This window comes from Mesoplodon mirus (genome assembly GCF_964341445.2).
Source record: "Mesoplodon mirus genome assembly, chromosome: 9".
Lineage (NCBI taxonomy): Eukaryota > Metazoa > Chordata > Mammalia > Artiodactyla > Ziphiidae > Mesoplodon > Mesoplodon mirus.
This window is the reverse complement of record NC_138985.1, coordinates 115,192,227-115,212,352: the sequence shown is the minus strand read 5'-3', so window position 1 is coordinate 115,212,352 and position 20,126 is coordinate 115,192,227. Positions and strand designations below refer to the sequence as shown.

At 46.2% G+C, this 20,126-nt stretch overlaps 1 protein-coding gene across 5 annotated transcripts in view; it reads left to right on the top strand.

Moving 5' to 3' along the window:
• The window catches only part of NCAPG2 (non-SMC condensin II complex subunit G2), a gene marked incomplete at its 3' end in the record, with an annotated part of 275,587 nt that extends 257,727 nt beyond the window's left edge, over nucleotides 1-17,860 (top strand). For 4 of the 5 annotated variants that reach the window (XM_082632206.1, XM_082632207.1, XM_082632204.1 and 1 more), the window contains 6 exons: nucleotides 3,667-3,854; nucleotides 4,789-4,929; nucleotides 6,704-6,807; nucleotides 7,646-7,746; nucleotides 9,107-9,206; nucleotides 17,237-17,860. In XM_082632206.1, coding sequence (XP_082488332.1) covers nucleotides 3,667-3,854; nucleotides 4,789-4,929; nucleotides 6,704-6,807; nucleotides 7,646-7,746; nucleotides 9,107-9,206; nucleotides 17,237-17,288 — 686 coding nt within the window. Of the gene's footprint in view, nucleotides 1-3,666; nucleotides 3,855-4,788; nucleotides 4,930-6,703; nucleotides 6,808-7,645; nucleotides 7,747-9,106; nucleotides 9,211-17,236 lie in introns of those variants that run through there. The other variant, XM_082632208.1, reaches the window with a different exon arrangement.
• Between the last annotated feature and the right edge of the window lie 2,266 nt (nucleotides 17,861-20,126).

Sequence of the window (20,126 nt, the reverse complement as noted above, 5' to 3'; positions counted from 1 at the left end):
GACCAAGTTCAGAGTTTCTGGCAAAGTCTTGGTATTCTCCTCCGGTGGTTTGTGTGATTGCAGCTGCTTTGCTGTGTGGTCACCAGCACGGCCCCAGCTTCTCTGCTGCTCCTGTCTGGTGTCTGTCATCGTCTGCGTGCAAGTCAGGAGCTGTTTAATGTCCCTCCCGCCACTGCCCCCCGAGGCCACTGGGAAGTTGCTGTCACCCCAAGGACAGGATCCCTGGTAACTAATACCATGGCGTCCACACAAGTTAAATGTGTTCAGTGAGTGAGTGAGAAGTTGGCCTCCTTCCAGGTGGGCTGGGCTTAGGGATTATCTGGAGCATCACATCCAGGGGGGCCGGGCCAGATCCTTGCAGCCCCGTCTCATTGTGGCGGGGGGAGTGTGGGTGGACCCAGGATGCCTCCTCTGCCTCGGGTCATGGGCTGGCTGAGAAGGGCACCGCTGGGCTGTGACCCCTGCCCGCCGCCTCCCTGGGGCAGCTGAGTCGGCACAGAACACTCCGATGCTACAGTTGGTTCTTTCTGAGATCCCTAGAAGCTTGGAAATGCATAATTTGAATTTCTTTAAGCCTAAATATTTGCTAAAAGAGATTGAAAATATTATCATTTACCAAATTCAACATGAAGTTTGCAGTTAGCTCTCTGGAGTCTTTTGCTGTAGTCTTGAGTATTGCCGTGCAGACCCCGGGGGAGTCTTGGCCACAAACCCCACAGCTTCTTTCTTTCATGGTTCTGCCCCTGAGGTTGGCATTTGGCCTGCATGGGAGCTGGGGTGGCAGTCACTCTGCTCTGCTGTCTCGAGTATATGTGTCCTTAATCTGTAATTACAAGCAAGATTTTACATTATTTGGTTACAATAGCCACAAAGACTAAATATTAAATAGAACAAATGTTTTTTGTTTTAAAATCTAACTTTTTCCTTTGTCTTTATAACTCTCACTTTCTACTGTGAAAACAGCATTTTAAACTTAAGCTTAATGATTGAAACATTAAAAGTGATTTGCATTTTTAAACTCAATTTATCATTTAAGAATTATTTTCCCCTAAGGATTAAATCTATTTTTAGTATTTATAAAATTTTCCAAGGAGCCAATAAGAATTTTAGATCTCCAGTGCAGCCAGTAAGCTACTGACCTTACCTTCGACCAGCTGAACTGATCTTTGTATTTATACATTCTAACAATGGGGATTTCCCAGGAGAGAATCAACTGTGTGCTCATTCTTTGTAGTCCTGTTACAAATGAGATTATACTTTGCAGTTTTGCTAAGTAAGCCCAGAGTCTGTTCTCTGGACTTGCTCTACTTGAAAGAGTCCTAATAGAACATTTAAATTTAGGGCTTCCCTGGTGGCGCAGTGGTTGAGAGTCCGCTTGCCGATTCAGGGCACACGGGTTCGTGCCCCGGTCTGGGAAGATCCCACATGCCACGGAGAGGCTGGGCCCGTGAGCCATGGCCGCTGAGCCTGCGCGTCCGGAGCCTGTGCTCTGCAACAGGAGAGGCCACAACAGTGAGAGGCCCGCATACCGCAAAAAAAAAAAAAAAAAAAAAATTTAAAGCTCAGTCACATTTATGTAATTAACATTTGAGCGTGGCGTTCTCCATGCTGAAATGCGTATTCTGGAAGAGATGTCCTTGAATACAGCTGAGTTCCCACATATAACCCAGATGTAAACAGCTCAGTTCACAAAAATGCAGGTGTTTCTGCTATAATGCAACATGTGTGTTTTGAAAAACTCTGTGTTCTGCAAAATCAGGCACTGTAAGTGACGGGGCTTGTGAGAGAAGATGCCTGTGGTGGACTGTGGGCCGGTGCCGCATGACAGCACCAGGAAATGATAATGCTCCAAAAAGTAATTAGCACGACTACGAGGAAGGTTGAATTCCTAATAAGTAAATATTACAGTAAATAATGGGCTTTGTGGTCACTGCAAAGGTAAAGCGGGATTGATGGGGACCACAGCCTCCTGTGTAGAGCCGGGCAGGAGGGGCTTGCAGGACAGCACACCCCATCTGAGACAGAAAGGGGCATGGGTCCACGTGGTTCTCGGTGACTGCTGCCCTGGGCTGGGCTAGTGAGCGTCTCCTTGCGTACAGACTCATGGTGGCCTGAGGTGCTGACCGTCAGTGCTGGGCCGACGTGACCCCCAGCTTAGCCATCCCTGTGCACCAGTCACTCCAGAGAAGCAAGAACTTCCAAAGTGAGGGCCTTCTGTTTCCCATAGCTGCAAATCCTGACCTACCTTAGTAACTTATCATACTTCACTGAACCACTACCTATATGTATTTGGTCACAACGCACATATGGCTTGAATGTAATGAAATAACTTTCAGTTAAAACTTCCGACATTTCGGATTTTTGTCAGTAGTAAAGACACTAGTTGGTGTGAGGTTCTGCCACGGCACCAGGACCTTGAGGGCGGATGCACGGGGACAGGCCGCCTTCCCCTCAGAGCCCCGTCACCCTCGGCGTGTTGGCCTCTGCTGAGCCGCTACCTCTCTGCCTGCTTCACTGACATGACTGATGCGTGGAGGCTGTATCTCTCCGCCTTCTTCTAGACAGAGATCTGTGTCTTGAAAGGTTCTGCTACGTGTGCAGAGACTCTCCCGACGTTGTGTTCGTTCTGGTGGTGCTGTACACCTTCTGAGGGGCAAACTCAACTGGAACATGACCGTTTCTTTTACTTACTTTAGTAGATAAATTTGGATTTGGGGTTAGTTTCTTATTTCTGTCTCAAGCAGGGCTTATATGTCTGTTAATCTCTTTCATAAATCAAGGAGCTTCCCTATTGGGGCCACGTGATTCCTATGTAAGGTAGGAGAGGTCATAACGCTTTGTCCCCTAGATACTAATCTTTCAACGAGGAACATTATTTCTGTGCTTTTCTGTGTGACAGGTTTTAAAAAAATATACATGTATAGTTTATATAGTATATACTTTTAAATGTATATAAGGAAGAATCATGGTTCTGGCCCAGCCCACCAGGGATGCAGCCCTGCATACAGACCTGAAGGTTAGTCAGTGGTGGGCAGCGCGAGGTGCAGCATGGGTGCAGAGTCGGGCAGGGGCGTGGGAGGGCGCGGCCACTGGCTTTGTTTGCAGCGCAGCTTACAGGCCAGTCTGGGTAGAAACAAAAAAGAAAATTGAAGGTCATCAGCATGAATTGTAGAATTGAGTTCACACTCTGAAAACATTTTACCAAATCATTGCCACACAGGAAAGGAGAGAAAGACACCAACAAACTACACAGTGTTGGGGATTTAACAGAGTTGGCCTCGGAGATTCTTAGGACATAGTTTGAAAGCTCTAGGGTCTTTCCTCTGAGACCTGCCAGCGATGTCACCATCGTGTGAAAAAGTAAGACACATCCTCCACCCTGGTGTTCAGGGAACCACACTGTCCACACATGCAGTGCTTCTTAGTGCCTGAGCCAGGTGGGCTGTTACTGTTATTGAAGGCGTCGGCTTTATATATTTAATAAAAGGAGCAAGTCGTAGGTATGTGTGTCTGTTAGGTTTTATATTAACCTGACAACCTGGTATTGGCTCACCAGCAACAGTCTCTTCTAAGTTACCATAATATACACGTGTTAAGTGAAAAAAATATACTAAGTTCAACTAAATTGTGTGATTAAATAACTGATTTTTTCAACTTTCTTTCCAGTGAAGGGATTCTTTTATGTTTCGTTACTTCTTGGCATCCTGAAAGAGGTAACCAGAAGCTCCTTGACGCAGAAAGCAGATTCAGAGAAAGAAGTCTTAACGCTGTTTGATTTGGTGCAGAAAGTATTTCAGCAAATGTTGGAATGTATGGCGCGGAGCTTCAGGAAGCAACCAGAAGAAGGCTTGCAGGTACTGGTGCCTCCCCAGGGCGGGACAGAGGGACTAGAGGGACAGCGCCCACCTGGTGGACCAGGGTGCGCAGAGCCAGGCCTGCTCACACACTGGGGCCGTCGGGTGGGGAGAAGTGCCACACAGGCAGGAAGTGGCTGCCAGGTGCCACCTTCAGCTGGTGCTGCCAGCCCTCTCCCTGGGGTGGCACGCTCTGGGGCAGGAGGCGAGGGAGGCCAGGGGCCCACCTCCGGCCACCGGTCTGGGGACAGTGTTGGCGTGTTCAGGTCAGTAGGCCAGCGGCCCAAGAGCTCCTCTGCCCAGCAGGACAGAAGCAGAGAATGAATACAGTAGCTCGTGAGTGCCCAGCTGTTAGTAGTAAAGATTTAAAAAATGCTTAAATGGGAGGATGTTCATGAACTATTGAAACTTTCAATTTTATCCTGTTTTAGCTGATAGAGGTAATTGAAGGTTATTGGCCATATTTTCTGTAGCCTAGCTCCTATTTGAGTTAATTTGAAATAGTCCTGTTTTTGATGAGTTGGTTCAAGTGTCTGTGATCTGTTTACGGAATTTGTGCCAAAATATTTTTCTTTTCTCACCATTGTCTGTGCAGCTTCGTTCAGAACACGTGGCCTCATAGTGGGTGTCTTCCTTTCATGTCAGTGATGTTTGTTCATCTCTCCTTTCGAAAACTTTATTAACGTTATTGATGCTCCTGTTTGTGGGGGTTTTTCTTGGCTCTGGGGCAGGAGTGTCATAAAGGCCCTCCTGGCGGCCTTCAGTCCTGTGCGCCGCCTTCTGCTCGCGGTGCCCACCAGCTGCAGAGAGGACGATGTGGCAGGGAGGGTGGGCAGATGAAACGGGCCCCGGGCCCCCGGGGGACAGCAGGAGGAGGCCTCATTCTTGAAAGTGGCTTTTTAAGCACTAACAGTGACTGATGTGTTTTTCGTAGCTCCTTTATTCTGTTCAGACCCCTCTTCATGAATTTATCAGCACCGTGCAGTCCTGGCACGTGGACACACCTGTCCACCGGGGCGTGCTCTCCACTCTGATTGCCGCGTCCGTGGTCGAGATAAGTCACCGGCTCCAAAAGGTGAAGTGTGTTGTCCTGAAACTGCTGTGTCTTGTTTTGACTATTCAAGAGGCTGTTTTCTGCCGGCAGCACATTTTAATGTTTTTCCAAGTATTTTTTCAGAACTCAGGTATAGCGGGAGGTCTGCTTCTCCCGCAGCTCCACCACACAGTTCCGTGGCTGGTTTGTGTTTAGAATCACGTGACCGTGGGGGGAAACATGCTAAGGATGTTGTCGTTCTTCATTAAAACCAAGCTGCTCCTTGCATCTTTTTTTTTTTTTTTTTTTTTTTTTTTTTTGCTGTACGCGGGCCTCTCACTGTTGTGGCCTCTCCCGTTGCGGAGCACAGGCTCCGGACGCACAGGCTCAGCGGCCATTGCTCACGGGCCCAGCCGCTCCGCGGCATATGGGATCCTCCCAGACCGGGGCACGAACCCGTATCCCCTGCATCGGCAGGCGGACTCTCAACCACTGCGCCACCAGGGAGGCCCTGCTCCTTGCATCTTGAATACTTCTTTTTGCCATATTTTAGAGGTTTAAGCGAGTTGATACATTTCTTAAGATTCCCCTCTCCTGACAGGCAAAAGTGGCCATGGTCAGTGGTGAGCAGGATGCACGGCTACTCTTGGGCTCTGTTTCTGGAATAGTTCACATCTCTGACTGCCTTGCTATACATAAGCCTTACTTTCTTTTTCTTTTACGCATAGGAAATTTGAACCTCTGATATCAGTTTAAACAGACAGTTTGTTTGCCCCTGCTCTATAAAGGACTGGCCGTTTTCCTAGCAGTAACCTATTTTATATGATTAGCCTACTTGGTTCAAGATTGACATAATCAGGATGGTAATTCAGGTCACAACAAAAACCACTCTTTCACGGCATGGAATCCTGGTGGGGGTGAGTGAGGGCATGGAAGAATGCCTTAAGATAGTTAAATAATGATGCGTTTTCTCAGTATGAAAAGCTGAAGTCTGATAGGAGGTATCATTGACATATACAAATGCAAACATATAGTTTGTATAAATTTTGTGTTATAAAATCACAAATATAAAAAAAGTTGACAAAATTCTGAGACATTAATAGAATTTAAGCCCCTCCTGAAAGCTTAAAGGGAGGTCATTTTGGTTTAGGAGTGTGATTCCTGGACTATACGCAGCCCAAGAACTGGAGGTTATTCAGGCCTGTGAGCTACACAGCTGATGACGATGAATCCGTCAATGGCCTGTGGGCCATCGTGGCCCACTGTCTGTTTTTGTAAATAAACTTATATTGGAAAAAAAAAAACCTTATATTGGAACATGACCAAGCCCATTTATTTACCTTTTTTCTATGGCTGCTTTGTGCTATAACAGCAGAATTGTGTAGTTGTGACAGAGATCGTTTTGCCCACAAAGCTGAAAATATTTACTCTTTAAATATTTACTATTTTACTACTTTATAGAAAAAGTTTGAGTTGAGAAAACCTGATCTGGACTAATAAGAGTAACGAGTTGTTTGCTTAGTGTAGAAACATGTTGTTTACAGAAGGTAATCGAATTAAAGGGTGTTCGACAGAAGGCTTGTTGAGTGTCATGTCTTTTTTCTTCTCTCCAGTTGATTGACACCACTGTGTATAGTAATAGGTTAATCATAATTATGGTAGGCATTGCAGCAATTAATAAAAATCATTGTTTTGAGTTTCTGGAAAGCCTTTCTCAAGTTTGGAGGAAAACCCAGGGAAGTGTAAAATGAGTGATCAGTGCAGTCTCAGTCTCAATTCATGTTACTGACTTGACTTTTTTTTTTCTTTTTTTTAGGTTTCTGATACCAAAGAGCTTACTCCCCCAGAGGGTCTTTCAGCCCTTCCACCATTTTCAAGGTGTTTAATAGGAATAATAATAAAATCTCCGAACGTAGTCAGGTAATCCCTTTTTCTTTGCTCTTCTCTTAATGCTGTCGTGGCTGTAAGCTCTCAGGAACTTTAGCTCTATTCCTTTTGCTCTCACCATTTGTCAAAAGTGCATTTTTTTCCTGAGAGAAAACATTCCATACAATTTTCTCTCATTTTATCAGAGATTAAAAATATTAGCATTATACAAAGTGAAATTCTAACTTTCTGAAAGATATATTCATCCAAATAGTCTCTGGTTATGCTTTATCATAACTACAGTTCATTTAGAGGGAAACATTTAAAATTTTAATGTCACTGAAATACTTCCTACAATGGACACTTTCAAAACACTTGACTTGGGTAAATACCATGTGGTTTTCATTCGGCACACAGCTGTTACTCATTTCTCCATGCCATGTGTCACCTGACCTGCTTCTAGGGTTTCTTGTGGCACATGCAGGACTGGGGGGCTACAAAAGGGATAGTTTTGCAGATACCTGATACCTGTGGAATTTTAATAGTAGATATGTTCCTTGAAAACTTCAGAAAGCATTGTTTTTAACAGCTATGAATTATCTTTCAGTAGCATATCAAATCTTTTTTGTGGGCATTACGAGTATGCAGAGTGGCTTTATTCACTAACCAGAACAACCCTGTTCTCTTTCTAGCAACGCCCTCTGATTTTAGTGTCTCACCTGTATGATTTGGCATGCTTACAGCAAAGAGTATGGGAAGAGTTTAGTCAACTTCCCATGTTACCTGAAAACTAGAATTCATGGTGGTTGATGAATCTTGGCTATATTTGTCTTTCTATAAAGTATTAAGATATACTATAGAGTAATTTCAGTTGTTTTTTACTTTTTTGCAGGTCATTTTTAGATGAATTGAAGGCATGTGTTATTTCTGAGGATATTGAAGGCATCGTGTGTCTCACAGCTGTTATGCACATTATCTTGGTTATTGATAAAGGTTGGTTAAATTTTCTATGGTATCGTCTGGGACAGTGCTGGGTGCATCTTACACAGAACTGTTGTGGAATATTTGGGAGTGAATCCCCTGCTAGTTAGGCTCTCATGGCACTTTCCTCCAAGCTCTCCACGCGCTACACGTGTGCCGTCTGCCTGGGCGTCTGCTATGTAGCTGCCCTGTACCAGCTTGAATAATGGTAGCTTCTTTTTTTTTTTTTTTTTTTTGCGGTATGCGGGCCTCTCACTGTTGTGGCCTCCCCCGTTGCGGAGCACAGGCTCCGGACGCGCAGGCCCAGCGGCCATGGCTCACGGGCCCAGCCGCTCCGCGGCACATGGGATCCTCCCAGACCGGGGCACGAACCCGTATCCCCTGCATCGGCAGGCGGACTCTCAACCACTGCGCCACCAGGGAGGCCCAATGGTAGCTTCTTAATGCAGCTGCTGTCCACTTTCCCGACTGGACCCATTACGTCTCCCTCTCTGTGCCTTAGACTGAATTTCTATTGATTTGTCATTTATTACCTTTGTCATGTACATTTAAAAATCTGAATTCATTTTTGCTAATGATGGTGTGTTTTGATATTAATATTTAATGTATCTGTGTTTTGCTTAGCTTTAACTGTGCCTATTCTGGGTTTCCCAGCCAGTCGAAATAGTATTGGAAAAATAATTGGAGATACCTAGGAAATGCTTACCTAAGTGTAAAATATGGTAATGTCCCTGCAGATGGACTACTGTTAAGTTTCTATATTTTTTGACCAGTTTTACTAATGTTGAAATTATTTTCTAAGATATTATTCATAGAGTGTTCCTCTCGAAACAAGCTCTCCCCATAAGCATGAATGCATAGTATGGCTGTAGATTCATGACAGGAATTTGTAACTAGTTTGACCCAGGCCAAGCATCAGGAAAGACTTGCCTGAGGCAGTGTCGCCTGGGGAGACATCTGCAGGAAGAGGGACGTTCTCCATGTGGAGGGTGTGAGGCTGGAGGTTGGGGTGCAGATGACCACCGTGTACTTAATAGGTACCTAAATATTTGCCAAACAGATGATGACTCTGAAATGTGTTAGTTCCGTTACTGTTGAAGGGTTGGTGATCATCAAGTCTGATGCCATGGACAGAACTCACGGGATCACGGCCTTGGGAACTACCTCAGAGCCAATGAGGTGCTTTGTAATCACTCATTGGATCTTCTAACATCCCTTTAAAGGGATCATTACTGTTCCGCAGGTCAATATATGCACTGACTCAGAGGGGAGGGTAGGGTAGGAGGCTCTGTCTTACTGAAATCGAACCTGCATTGATAGAGTGTGTGTGCTTTTTGTGTGGTTGTGTTCAATACTTTTCTGTCTTTAACAGGTAAACATAAGAGTTCAAAAGTGAAGGGTGTTGCCGCTACGGTTCACAGAAAACTAAAGACATTCATGGAAATTACTTTGGAAGAGGATAGCTTGGAAAGGTAAAGCACTAGATACCCACCAGGTGTGATTATCTGAACACTGCTAGTTATTCCTTAGGTCTATTTTAGATCACGTTTTCATTGCTGCCCGTTACAGCCAGGTAGAAAACTGGGGATTGAAGGGATAGAAGTGTTTCTGTTGACAAGACCCCTTGAGCATATGTTTTAATCACGTCCTCATTCTGTCTTTAAAAACAAAAACAAAACTGTCACTTGCAAGATTCTGCCCTAGAAAAGGAAGGCCATACAAACTCATTCTATATGGTTTTATTTTATTTATTTTTTATTTATTTATTTTTGGCTGTGTCGGATCTTAGTTGCGGCACATGGGATCTTTCCTTGTGGGCTTCTCTCTCGTTGTGGTGCACGGGCTCCAGAGTGCGTGGGCTCAGTAGTTGTTGTGCATGGGCTTAGTTGTTCCGTGGCATGTGGGGTCTTAGTTCCCCGACCAGGGATCGAACCCGTGGCCTCTGCATTGGAAGGCGGATTCTTACTCACTGGACCACCTGGGAAGTCCCATCATTCTATATGGTTTTTTTTTTTTTTTTTTTTTTTTTTTTGCGGTATGCGGGCCTCTCACTGTTGTGGCCTCCCCCGTTGCGGAGCACAGGCTCCGGATGCGCAGGCCCAGCGGCCATGGCTCACGGGCCCAGCCGCTCCGCGGCATATGGGATCCTCCCAGACCGGGGCACGAACCCGTATCCCCTGCATCGGCAGGCGGACTCTCAACCACTTGCGCCACCAGGGAGGCCCTCTATATGGTTTTAAACCTAGACAGATTATATTTGGTGGTTTGCTGTGTTTTTGAAACTATGGACATTCATTCCTGGGTTATAATTACCAGTTTACAAGTATCCATGTTGGGAATGGGAAAGGTCCCTCCAGAGACAGAAGAAATGTGCACTGTTTTCTACTTTCCAGGTAGCCTGTTGCTGCTGCAGGGACTGCTGTCTAAGAATGTGTTCATTGGGCTATTTTTCCAACCAGGTGTTTTTGCTGCTGTATAATGTTTTTGACATGCTGTGCAATTTCCTATAGACTCTTTTCTGAATTGTGTTTGACTCTCAGACCAGCCACAGAAGCAGTGTTTTTCCTGCTGTTTTCTGAACACCATACAGTTAAGTGTTACAGGGCTTTGAACCAGGTCATTAGTTTTATATATGTCTGGGAAATAAGCCACTTTCCATAGCTACTTTCTCCTTTGGAGAAAGGCTTTCAAAATCCTAAATTGCTAACTTATGAACAAAGACAGTTTTATCTCTTCCTTACCAATCTGTATACCTTTCTTTCCTTGTCTTATTGCATTAGCTAGGGCTTCTGGTACAATATTGAAAAGGAGTGGTGAAAGGACATACTTGTCTTGTACATGATCTTAGTGGGAAAGCTTCCCATTTCTCACCATTAAGCACAATGTTAGCTGTAGATGTTCTTTATCAAGTTGAGGAAGTTCCCCTCTATTCCTAATTTACAGATAGTTCTTATCATAGTGGGTGTTGGATCTTGTCAAATGCTTTTTCTGCATCTACTGACAGGGTCATAGGATTTTTCTTCTTTAGCCTGTTCATGTGGTAGGTTACATTAGTTGATTTTCAGATATTGAACCAGCCTTGCATACCTGGGATAAATCCCACTCAGTCATGGTGTATAATTTTTTAATACACTGTTGGGTTTAATTTGCTAATATTTGATTAAGTATTTTTTTGCATCTATGCTCATGAGTGAGATTGTTCTGTAGTTATCTTTTCTTGTAATGTCTTTGTCTGGCTTTGTGACTAGGGAGTTGCTGGCCTCATAGAATGACTTAGGAAGTATTCCTTCCCTTCTTCTATCTTCTGAAAGAGACTGTAAAGAATTGGTATAGCTTCTTTCTCAAATATTTGGTTAGAATTCACCAGTGAATCCATCTGGGTCTGGTGCTTTCTACTTCGGAAGGTTATTAATTATTGACTCATTTTTTTTTAATAGATGCCTATTCAGATTGTCTATTTCTTCTTGAGTTAGTTTTGGCAGATCGTGCCTTTCAAGGATTTGGTCCATTTCATCTAGGTTGTCAACTCTGTGGGTATAGCATTACTTAATTGTCTTTTTTTTAATGTCCATGGGATCTGTAGTTATGTACTCTCTTTCATTTCTGATATTAGTAATTTGTGTCCTCTTTTTTTTTTTTTTTCCAGCCTGGCTAGAGGCTTATTGGTTTTATTGATCTTTTAAAGAACCAGCTTTTGGGTTCATTGATTTTCTCTATTGATTTCTGTTTTTCTTTTCTTTTTTTTTTTTTTGCTTTCTGCTCTAATTTTTATTATTTCTTTTCTTTTGCCTGCTTCGGATTTAATTTGCTCTTTTTTTTCTTTTTTTTCTGGTTTCCGGAAGCCTAGATTACTGATTTTAAATGTTTCTTCTTTTCTAATCGTCAGTGCTATAAATTACCCTCTAAGCACTGCTTTTTCTGCATGGCACAAATTTTGATGTTATGTTTTTATTTTCATTTAGTTAAAAATATTTTAAAATTTCTCTTGAGATTTCTTCTTTGCCGTGTGTATTCTTTAGAAGTGTGTTATTTAATCTCTCAATTTTCCAGTTATTTTTCTGTTATTGATCTCTAATGTCTGAGAGAAGATTTCTATTCTTTTAAATTTATTAAGGTGTGTTTTATGGCCTAATATGTGATCTATCTTGGTGAATGTTCCACAGGAGCTTGAGAAGAATGTGCCTTGTGCTGTTGTAGGGTGAAGGAATCTGTAAATGTCAGTTGTATCCTGTTGGTTGATGTTGTTGAGTTCAGCTTGTCCTTACTAATTTTCTGCCTGCTGGATCTGTGCATTTTTGACAGAGGGGTTTTCCTTTATATATTTTGTAATCCTGATATTAGGAGCATATGATTTTAGAACTATTGTATCTTCTTGATGGATTGACCTTTTTATTTTTATGAGGGGTCGCAATTCTTCTCCAGTAATGCTTTGCTCCGTAAAAGCCATTTTGTCAGGTATGAAGATGGCTCCCCAGCCTCCTTCAGTGAGCATTTCTGGAGCGTTCTTGGTGTTTTAGTCAGGAGGCGGAAACCCCACAATGACGGGACAGTGTAAGCTCCACGTCAGGAGCCCCCATCAGGGCGCCGGTGCAACGGACTGGGGGCTCGTGAGGTTCACAGCGAACTGTAAAGGGTGGGGGAGCGGCAGATGTGAGGAGCAGCACTACCCCTAGGGAGGATGCACACCCCAGGCTGAGCCTCTTCAGGATGGAGAAGTCCTGAGGCCTTCTCGGGGGACCGCTGGCCATCTAGTCTCTGGGGGGCGGGGCCCATCCGTAGGGAGGTGCTGGGGGAGCTGCTGAGCCCATGAGCCCCGCCACGGGTCAGGCAGCCGCCCTGTGGGCCTTGGGTGCTGCCTCTGCTTCCCGCGCTCCCCGGAGAAGGCTGGACCTTGTGGGAAGCCCTCCGGCGCCCCTGCTGCCAGGGCTGGTGCCGTGCCTCATGAGCCCCAGCGGGGCCCTGGAGCCGGGGCTTGCTCGTCTGCGAGCCAAGGACGTGCGTTCAATTACAGGCTTTACTGCAGAGACTGTTGACTATTTCCTATGCAGTTTAGGAGGGGTCTTTGAGGAAGAAACCCAACAGACTCTAGGGTTATGAACTTGTTTAATTTCTAGGTATGTGAGGAAGAGGGAAGTGAGCTTCTAATTTGGAGGAAACTGAGGAGTGTTTGTATGTTTCTGAAAACACAGCGCAGTGCAAATACTAAATAAGGCTGTCAGAATTACAAACTAGGTAAATGATAGGTTATTGCCACGGGACATGGTCATAACCTCGGAAATGCAAGCATTTTACAAGATTTCTCTGTTAGAAATACCATCTGTAAGGATAGTTTTTTGGAAAAGAATGGTATGAACTGCTCTGAGGGAGCAGTAAGGAAAGAGGGACGTTTGCACTTGTACAGAGGCTCCAGGCGAGTACTTGCATTGTGTTAGTTACATTGACAGAAAAAAAGGCCTTAGAAGTTCAGAACTCACTCCATGGAAAAGAAAAGGATATTCATAGAAATTAAATGCAGGGCATGTAATATTTTGTTTCTTCACTGTTTCTACAACTGTGCAGTTTTCTGTGCTGAGCTGATACACAGATGGCAAGAAACAGTTCTCGCCTTTAAGGAGGAAACATCCTAAAAAAGTAAATAGGTAGAGACTGAAATACTGGCTTCTTACTTCGATATGCAAGAAGCACACTGTACAAAAACCACTGTCTGGAAAATAAAAAAAAAGAAGGACTTAAAAAAAATCGATGAAACAAAAAAATCAATCTAATGGAAGATAAGCAGTTAAGATTTAAGACTCTGTTTTAGAATATTTTTTTTTTTTTTTTTTTTTTTTCTTTTTTTTGCTGTATGCGGGCCTCTCACTGTTGTGGCCTCTCCCGTTGCGGAGCACAGGCTCCGGATGCGCAGGCCCAGCGGCCACGGCTCACGGGCCCAGCCGCTCCGCGGCATATGGGATCCTCCCAGACCGGGGCACGAACCCGTATCCCCTGCATCGGCAGGCGGACTCTCAACCACTGCGCCACCAGGGAGGCCCCCTAGAATATTATTTATTTTTGTTGGCATAGAGACGTTAAGGCAAGTCTGCATCTTTAAGACTCTTGGGACCCTTTGGTCCAATGAATATTTTAGGAAACGGGGCATTAATTTAGAAGTGGCTGTTTTCTTATGCAGTACACGAGCTTTCTCTGCTGCAGGGTTAGGATTTTGTTGACTGGTCCCTTGGGTGGTGTCTCATTGCACTTTCAGTGCCTCACCTGGCGTAGGGCTCTGTACATTGTGTAAATTGTGTAAACCGGACTGTTTTCTCAGGAGCAACAGCATGCATTCACCAACGCACTCATGCTTTTAAGTGTCAAAGGATGTCACCTTTATTCCTTTCATACATAGTATATGAGTAGCACTATAATTAGAGATTATTTTCTTAACGTTTGTGTTATATCATGAATTTTTCCCACTAAGTGAACTGGAATCATATTATAAGCAAGTTAATTACCAGCATTAACTGTGTTTTGGCAGCTTTGGTGGTGTGTGTGCGTCCCCAACGTTAAACCTTGTGATTAGACTTGAAGCAAAGGAGTATTCCCTGAAACAGTGGCCTCTTTTTTATTATCAAGTATTGATACGTAATATCACCTTATTCCACTGTATGTAATTTTCATAGTCTTTTGAAAAATGAATTCGAGGCTGGATGCTTTTTGTAGCTCATTTAGAAGCATGCATCAAAACCTAGGACCTTGGTGTGGATAATTAAAAACTACTCGTAAATAAAACCCTTCTTTAATTAGAAAACATACGTTGCTTATCTTATCGATTGTTTTTCTCCGAAGGCTGATTTTGTGCCTCTCGTGTGTTGGCGTCTCCAGCTGTGAGCACGGCCGGCCTTGGGCCGTAGGAGCTGGAGGTGGACGGGTCGTGGGGAATCAGAGCTCAGTGGGTGACATGGGGGACCCTGGACCAGGGCTGCCACTGTCCCTTCCAGCTCTGAAATTGTACGCTCATTTATTTTGCCCCTTAATAATTCTGATTCCTCTGGTCTATACAGTGTATCCAACCCTCTCCCCAGGTAATAGGAGAATCACTGAATTCACAGGAGAGCAGAAGAGCTTGTTGCTATCCAAGCCCCGTGGGGTAGTCAGAGGCCTGGTTTGCACCCGCCGTACCTTTGCTGATGCTGGGGTCCCAGGCAGGTTGCTTTGCCTCACAGCCTCGGTTTCTGGCCTTGGAAGGAGAAGTCAGGATGCCCGTCAGCCCAGGACTGGCCTGGTGCTCGGTTCAGAGGTGACCAGAGTCTCAGACTGGACTTAGGCCAGCATGAGAGGCTGATTACCCTATAGTAATTTAATAAGTCATTTTGCCAAGGTAACCTAACATTTTTCTTTAAGGGTTTTAAAGTTCTTACATAAGGAGACAATATTTTCGAGTGATTAAAAATAAGTCTTAGATTCTGGGGCGTTGGTGACTTACCGTGTCCTGTGTCCCTCTGTCTCGTCTCCTGGGTGGGACAGTGCTCCCTCCCTCTGGCCACCAGGGAGCTGGGGCCTGGCTGGCATGCCGGCCCTTGCAAGCGTCCTAGCCTATAGCTCTCGAAGAGCTGATGCAGGAGGGTGGTGCCGTCGGACACTGATGCCGGGAGACCGGAAGGGATGGGGAGCATCGAGTCTCCTGGTGTTTCTCCGGATGCAGACACCTGCTCGCTGCTGTGATGGGGCGGCTTCCGTAGGCTTCGTGCTTCCCACTGTCTGCCGTCTCTGCTCAGCCTGAGGCGTCCGTGGGGCGCAGACAAAAATGACTGCACACTTGCAGCAGTGGAGCGGTGAGAGAGAAACAGGACAACCGTTAGTAAAGCAGCAGTGCTGGGCCAGCCAGACACTTAATGACAAGAGTCTTCAAAGAAAAATCAATCGTAGCCCAAAAGAATGATCTGGAACTAAAAACCCTTGAGTTGGAAACGTTGTTGAGGCACTGGAACCTCAGCTCCCAGGTGGTCCAGAAGGTCGCCGTGGAGGGTGCCCCCGAGCAGGACAGACACCGATGAGGGTCCTGGGGGAAGCAGACCAGGGAGAGACCCAGGGAAGCAGCGATCCAACCGCCGACGGGAGAGGATTTCCTGGGGCCAAAGAGATATGCAATTTTAAAGATTCATTTTTTGTTGTTGTTTCTTTAACTAAAGTTTAGATGGGACTGATGAAAAAAATCACACATAAGTCTGAATAAAATTCCTGAATTTTGAGACAAAGAGAAAAATATGAAAACTTTTCTAGATCTGTGTTGGCCCCTACGGGGCCCCTCATGACGAGTGGAACAAGTGAGTGTGACTCGAGATGTGGCCCAGGTGTGGGGACCCACAGGCTCTGCGGCTGGTGTGCAGAAGGGCTGTGAGATACGTTGGTGATGTTTTTGTGTTGGTTACAGGTTGACTTACTTCGGTGTGTGAGGTTAAATAAAATACACTGTTGACTCTTGGACAGCACAGGTCTGAACTGTGTGGATCCACTTAAATGCAGACATTTTCCATAGCCCAGGACTGCACAGTTGTAGTTGGGTGAATCTGTGGATGCAGAACTGCGGATATGGAAGAGCTGCGTTCTCAGAGGGCCGACTAAGTTATCCGCAGATTTTCAACTTTGCGGAGGGTCGCGTCGCCCCAAACCCCTGCGTCATTCAAGGGCCAACTGTCTTAAGACGAATTTCACCCATTCTTTTCATCTCTTTGAACGTGGCTACTAGAAAATGTAAAGTTACCCCATGCTTGTGTTGATACTGGACAGGGCAGGACACGGGCAGACCCGAGTGCCCATAACAGCTCCAGGCTGAAGAGTGAATCAAGCTGAGAGGCCATTTGGGATAAAGGTTGAGGTTTGTCTCGGCAGGAATTCAAAGGTTGGCTGGCCCGCACACCCTCTGAGGGGAGCTCGGGGGATGGAGAAGGAAGGGGAGTGGGTGACGGGCTGCTCAGCCAGTCTCGCCTGGGGACAGGTGTGCAGGGGGTGGGACGAGAAAGTGAGGTGTGTGTGCAGGAAGTGAGCAAGCATGGTCGCAACAGTGCGTCATGGGGGTTAATAGTTGTCGTTTACCTTGTGCTCTCGCGAAGGAGGGAGACGAGCTAGCGATTGTGGGCGTGGGAAAAGGGGGTGCCCGGCCGTACCCGTGAGCCTGCTGTGTGTCTGCGCAGCGGTCTAGATCCTCCTAGAGGAGAGTCCTTGTGAGTGAAAGAGGAAGCACGGCCAGGTGAGCACCTTTCACTGAGGGGGTCTTCTGTTCGTGTTTCTTGGGGACGGAGGATGCCTCCGGTCCCGGATGGCTCTGTCTGTGTGCCGTGTGTCGCGCTAAGGTTTCTGCTGATGGCGATTCTTATTACTCCATTTACCTATGAGAAACAGCGATTACTTCAGTTTTCTCTTTAAGTGTATTCTGTTGCAAACCATTTTTAGATTTATTCTGTGAAAATGTAAATTTGCATACTTCAGTCACATTTTTCTGTAGCTAATTCTTTCTCTGTTTCAGGTTTCTCTATGAATCATCATCAAGAACTTTGGGAGCACTTTTGAATTCATAACCAAGCCAACAGCTTGGTCATTAAAAATAGAGAAACAGGACTTACAGAAAGCGAGATGAATGTGTGTTTTCCTAGTGGTGTTTTCTTTTTTTTGTTGTTGTTGCGGTACGCGGGCCTCTCACTGTCGCGGCCTCTCCCGCTGCGGAGCACAGGCTCCGGACGCGCAGGCTCAGCGGCCATGGCTCACGGGCCCAGCCCCTCCGCGGCATGTGGGATCTTCCCAGACCGGGACACGAACCCGTGTACCCTGCATCGGCAGGCGGACTCTCAACCACTGCGCCACCAGGGAAGCCCCGCTAGTATTTTTAATGTTAATAACCCATATAGTAGAGAAGGGGTAGGATTTATTTGAGGGTGGGTATGAGTAGAAGAACACTCCAAGGTTCTCACATGTTTGCCCAGCACCTGCATAAATGATACATTTAATGTAACAGGCTCCAGGTATGAATGGTGCAGAAACCCACAGTGCAAAGAAAGAAAAAAGACACCTTTCTAGTAAACCCGGTTGTTTTAAAAATGACTTTTATATATAATATTGCTTGCAAACTATGAGTAATAAAGCAATGACAACACCTGTTTGTCTACTTGATTTAAAAATATTAGTACAAGTTTTCCCCTGCAGGAACGAGGGCTGAGTTCTGGGAAGGCCTGCCTTTCTACCAGGGGCAGAGGTGTAAAGCGCAGGGAGTGGCTGGGTGGGTGCGGGGAGAGGGGCCACGCGCGGGGGCCTGGGGCTGTGAGTGCCAGGACACAGATCCAGTCATTCAGCCTGAAGCTGAACCACGTTTTCTTTCCGAGAGCTGTCCCGGCTGACGGAGGACTGGCCCCCGGCTCCCTGGCTGCATCATCCTACGTCACCACCCCCATTGCCAGAGTCTCCACGTTCAGATCCCGACAGCCACGGCCCAGGTCGAGGCCGTCAGCCTCCTGCCGCCTGGGGTGCCGCTTCAAACGCACGTGTGTTCTGTCTCAGCCCCCCAGCAGGAAGGAAAGAAGTGCCAATGTCTCAGTGCCTCTGTTTCTCGAAGAAGGTACCTAAATGGACTGTGCACCGTGGTCATGAGCATTTAGCGCAAGGTTTTACCGAGGGATATCTGAGGACTGGGAGGTGGGGGGTTGATTACTTAGCTGGTTTGAACATAAGACTATCTAAACATCTTTGCTAATTAACTAAGCCATACTTTGTATTGGTGAATTTTTTTTTTTCTTTTTTGCCCTTTCCTTGTTTGATTTAGTTTCAAGAATAGGCAAGCCTCATAAAATGAACTGAGGAGTGTTCTGTCTTTTGGTATTCCTGGAAGAGTTTGTTCAAGATGAGTAGTTCCTTGCATTTGTTGTAGCACTCTGAAATGGAGCTTGGTGTTTATTCCCTTTGTGGAAGAGGTTAATTGGCTTTTTAATTTGCATGTACGTTTTTAGGATAGTCGGGTTTTCTTTTATCTTGTGTCAAACTTGATGGATGAAATAATCCAATTTGTGAAAAAATGTAATTCCATTTTTATTGGGTCAAAATAGTTCAGACACTCCTGCTGAAGGCATACACCCTAAGAAGTCCCTACACGTGTGCACGGGGGACAGAGCGGGGTGCTCAGATGCGGAGTGGCGGGGTGCTGGGGCGCTGGGGCTTCACTAGGGGAGCAGGTTTAAAACACGCAAGACTGAACGCTGTATTGCTTATGCTCGCGTGTGTGATGACAGTGTGTGTGTGGATGAACGAGGACAGGAAAAAGACACGCTTCCAGTCTAGTCCACCCCACCCCTTTCCTGCCCACCCATTCACAAAGCCCTCCTCTCTGTCATTACACACGGAATAAAAGCAGGGTCTCCTGGCTAACAGGCAAGGGTCCCTTCATGGGGTGGGGAGGGGGTCGCCATTCCCAGCGGGGAGGCCCTCCTTGAGATTTCCATCCTCCGGGTCTCCAGAATCCTCTCAGTGTCCTGCAATCGTATGTTCACCCTGATTCCTCCAAGCTTTGGGGTGCAGCTCCTCCCTCCCCACTCTGGGCTGTGCCCTGGAGTCAGGCGGCACTCGGTGTGGGACAGAGCTGTCACCCCAGGGAGAAAAAGGGAGGCACAGTGTACTCGGGAGTGGGCAGTGGCAGGCGATGTCCCTGTGCTGAGTGAGGGCAGCCACGTGGGGTCCTGGCCTCTGCAGCAGTGGGATGGGGATCGTTTGCTCCCCGCCCTCTAGAAGGGGCTCTGTGAACGTCACAGGCTAGCAGCCGAGGGCCCATTAGAGGCCCCTTTCCTTGGGGTTTGGCAGCCCACTTTCCCTCCTGGGTGGAACTGGGACCATCAGATGTCCTGATCAAGTGGAAATCCAATGGGCATTCCAGCCTAGCACACTGGGCGTCCACCAACATGAGGGAGGACACCGTCGGTGCTGCTGACGCGGTAAAAACCTTGGGATCCGTGTCTGAGCCCGTCTCCCGCCGGCTCCCACACCCACCATCCCAGTGAATCATCTGCGGCTGGGCCATTTTTTTCAGCACAGAGAGTGGGAGCCCAGCTCCCCCATTTTGAATACTTTCTGGTCCTAATGAGATGTCACAGATATTCTGGTCAGCTCCGAGGTAATCCAGAGCACTGACAGTCAAAACCATCAGGTTTACCAGTGGTTTGATCTGTCACCACTCAGGAGTATGAAGGCCGACAGAGCTGGTGCACACAGGGCTGGGATTTGAGCCCCACCTGTGTCCTCGCTGGGAGTTTCACTCTGCTCCCTCCTCAGGTGGACAGGAGGCCCCTGAAGGGACACATGGCTCAAGGGTCTTGAAAATCTCCTTGAAAGAGTCATTCCTTGACCTGTGACTGCAACTATGTTCTCACTGTGAACCA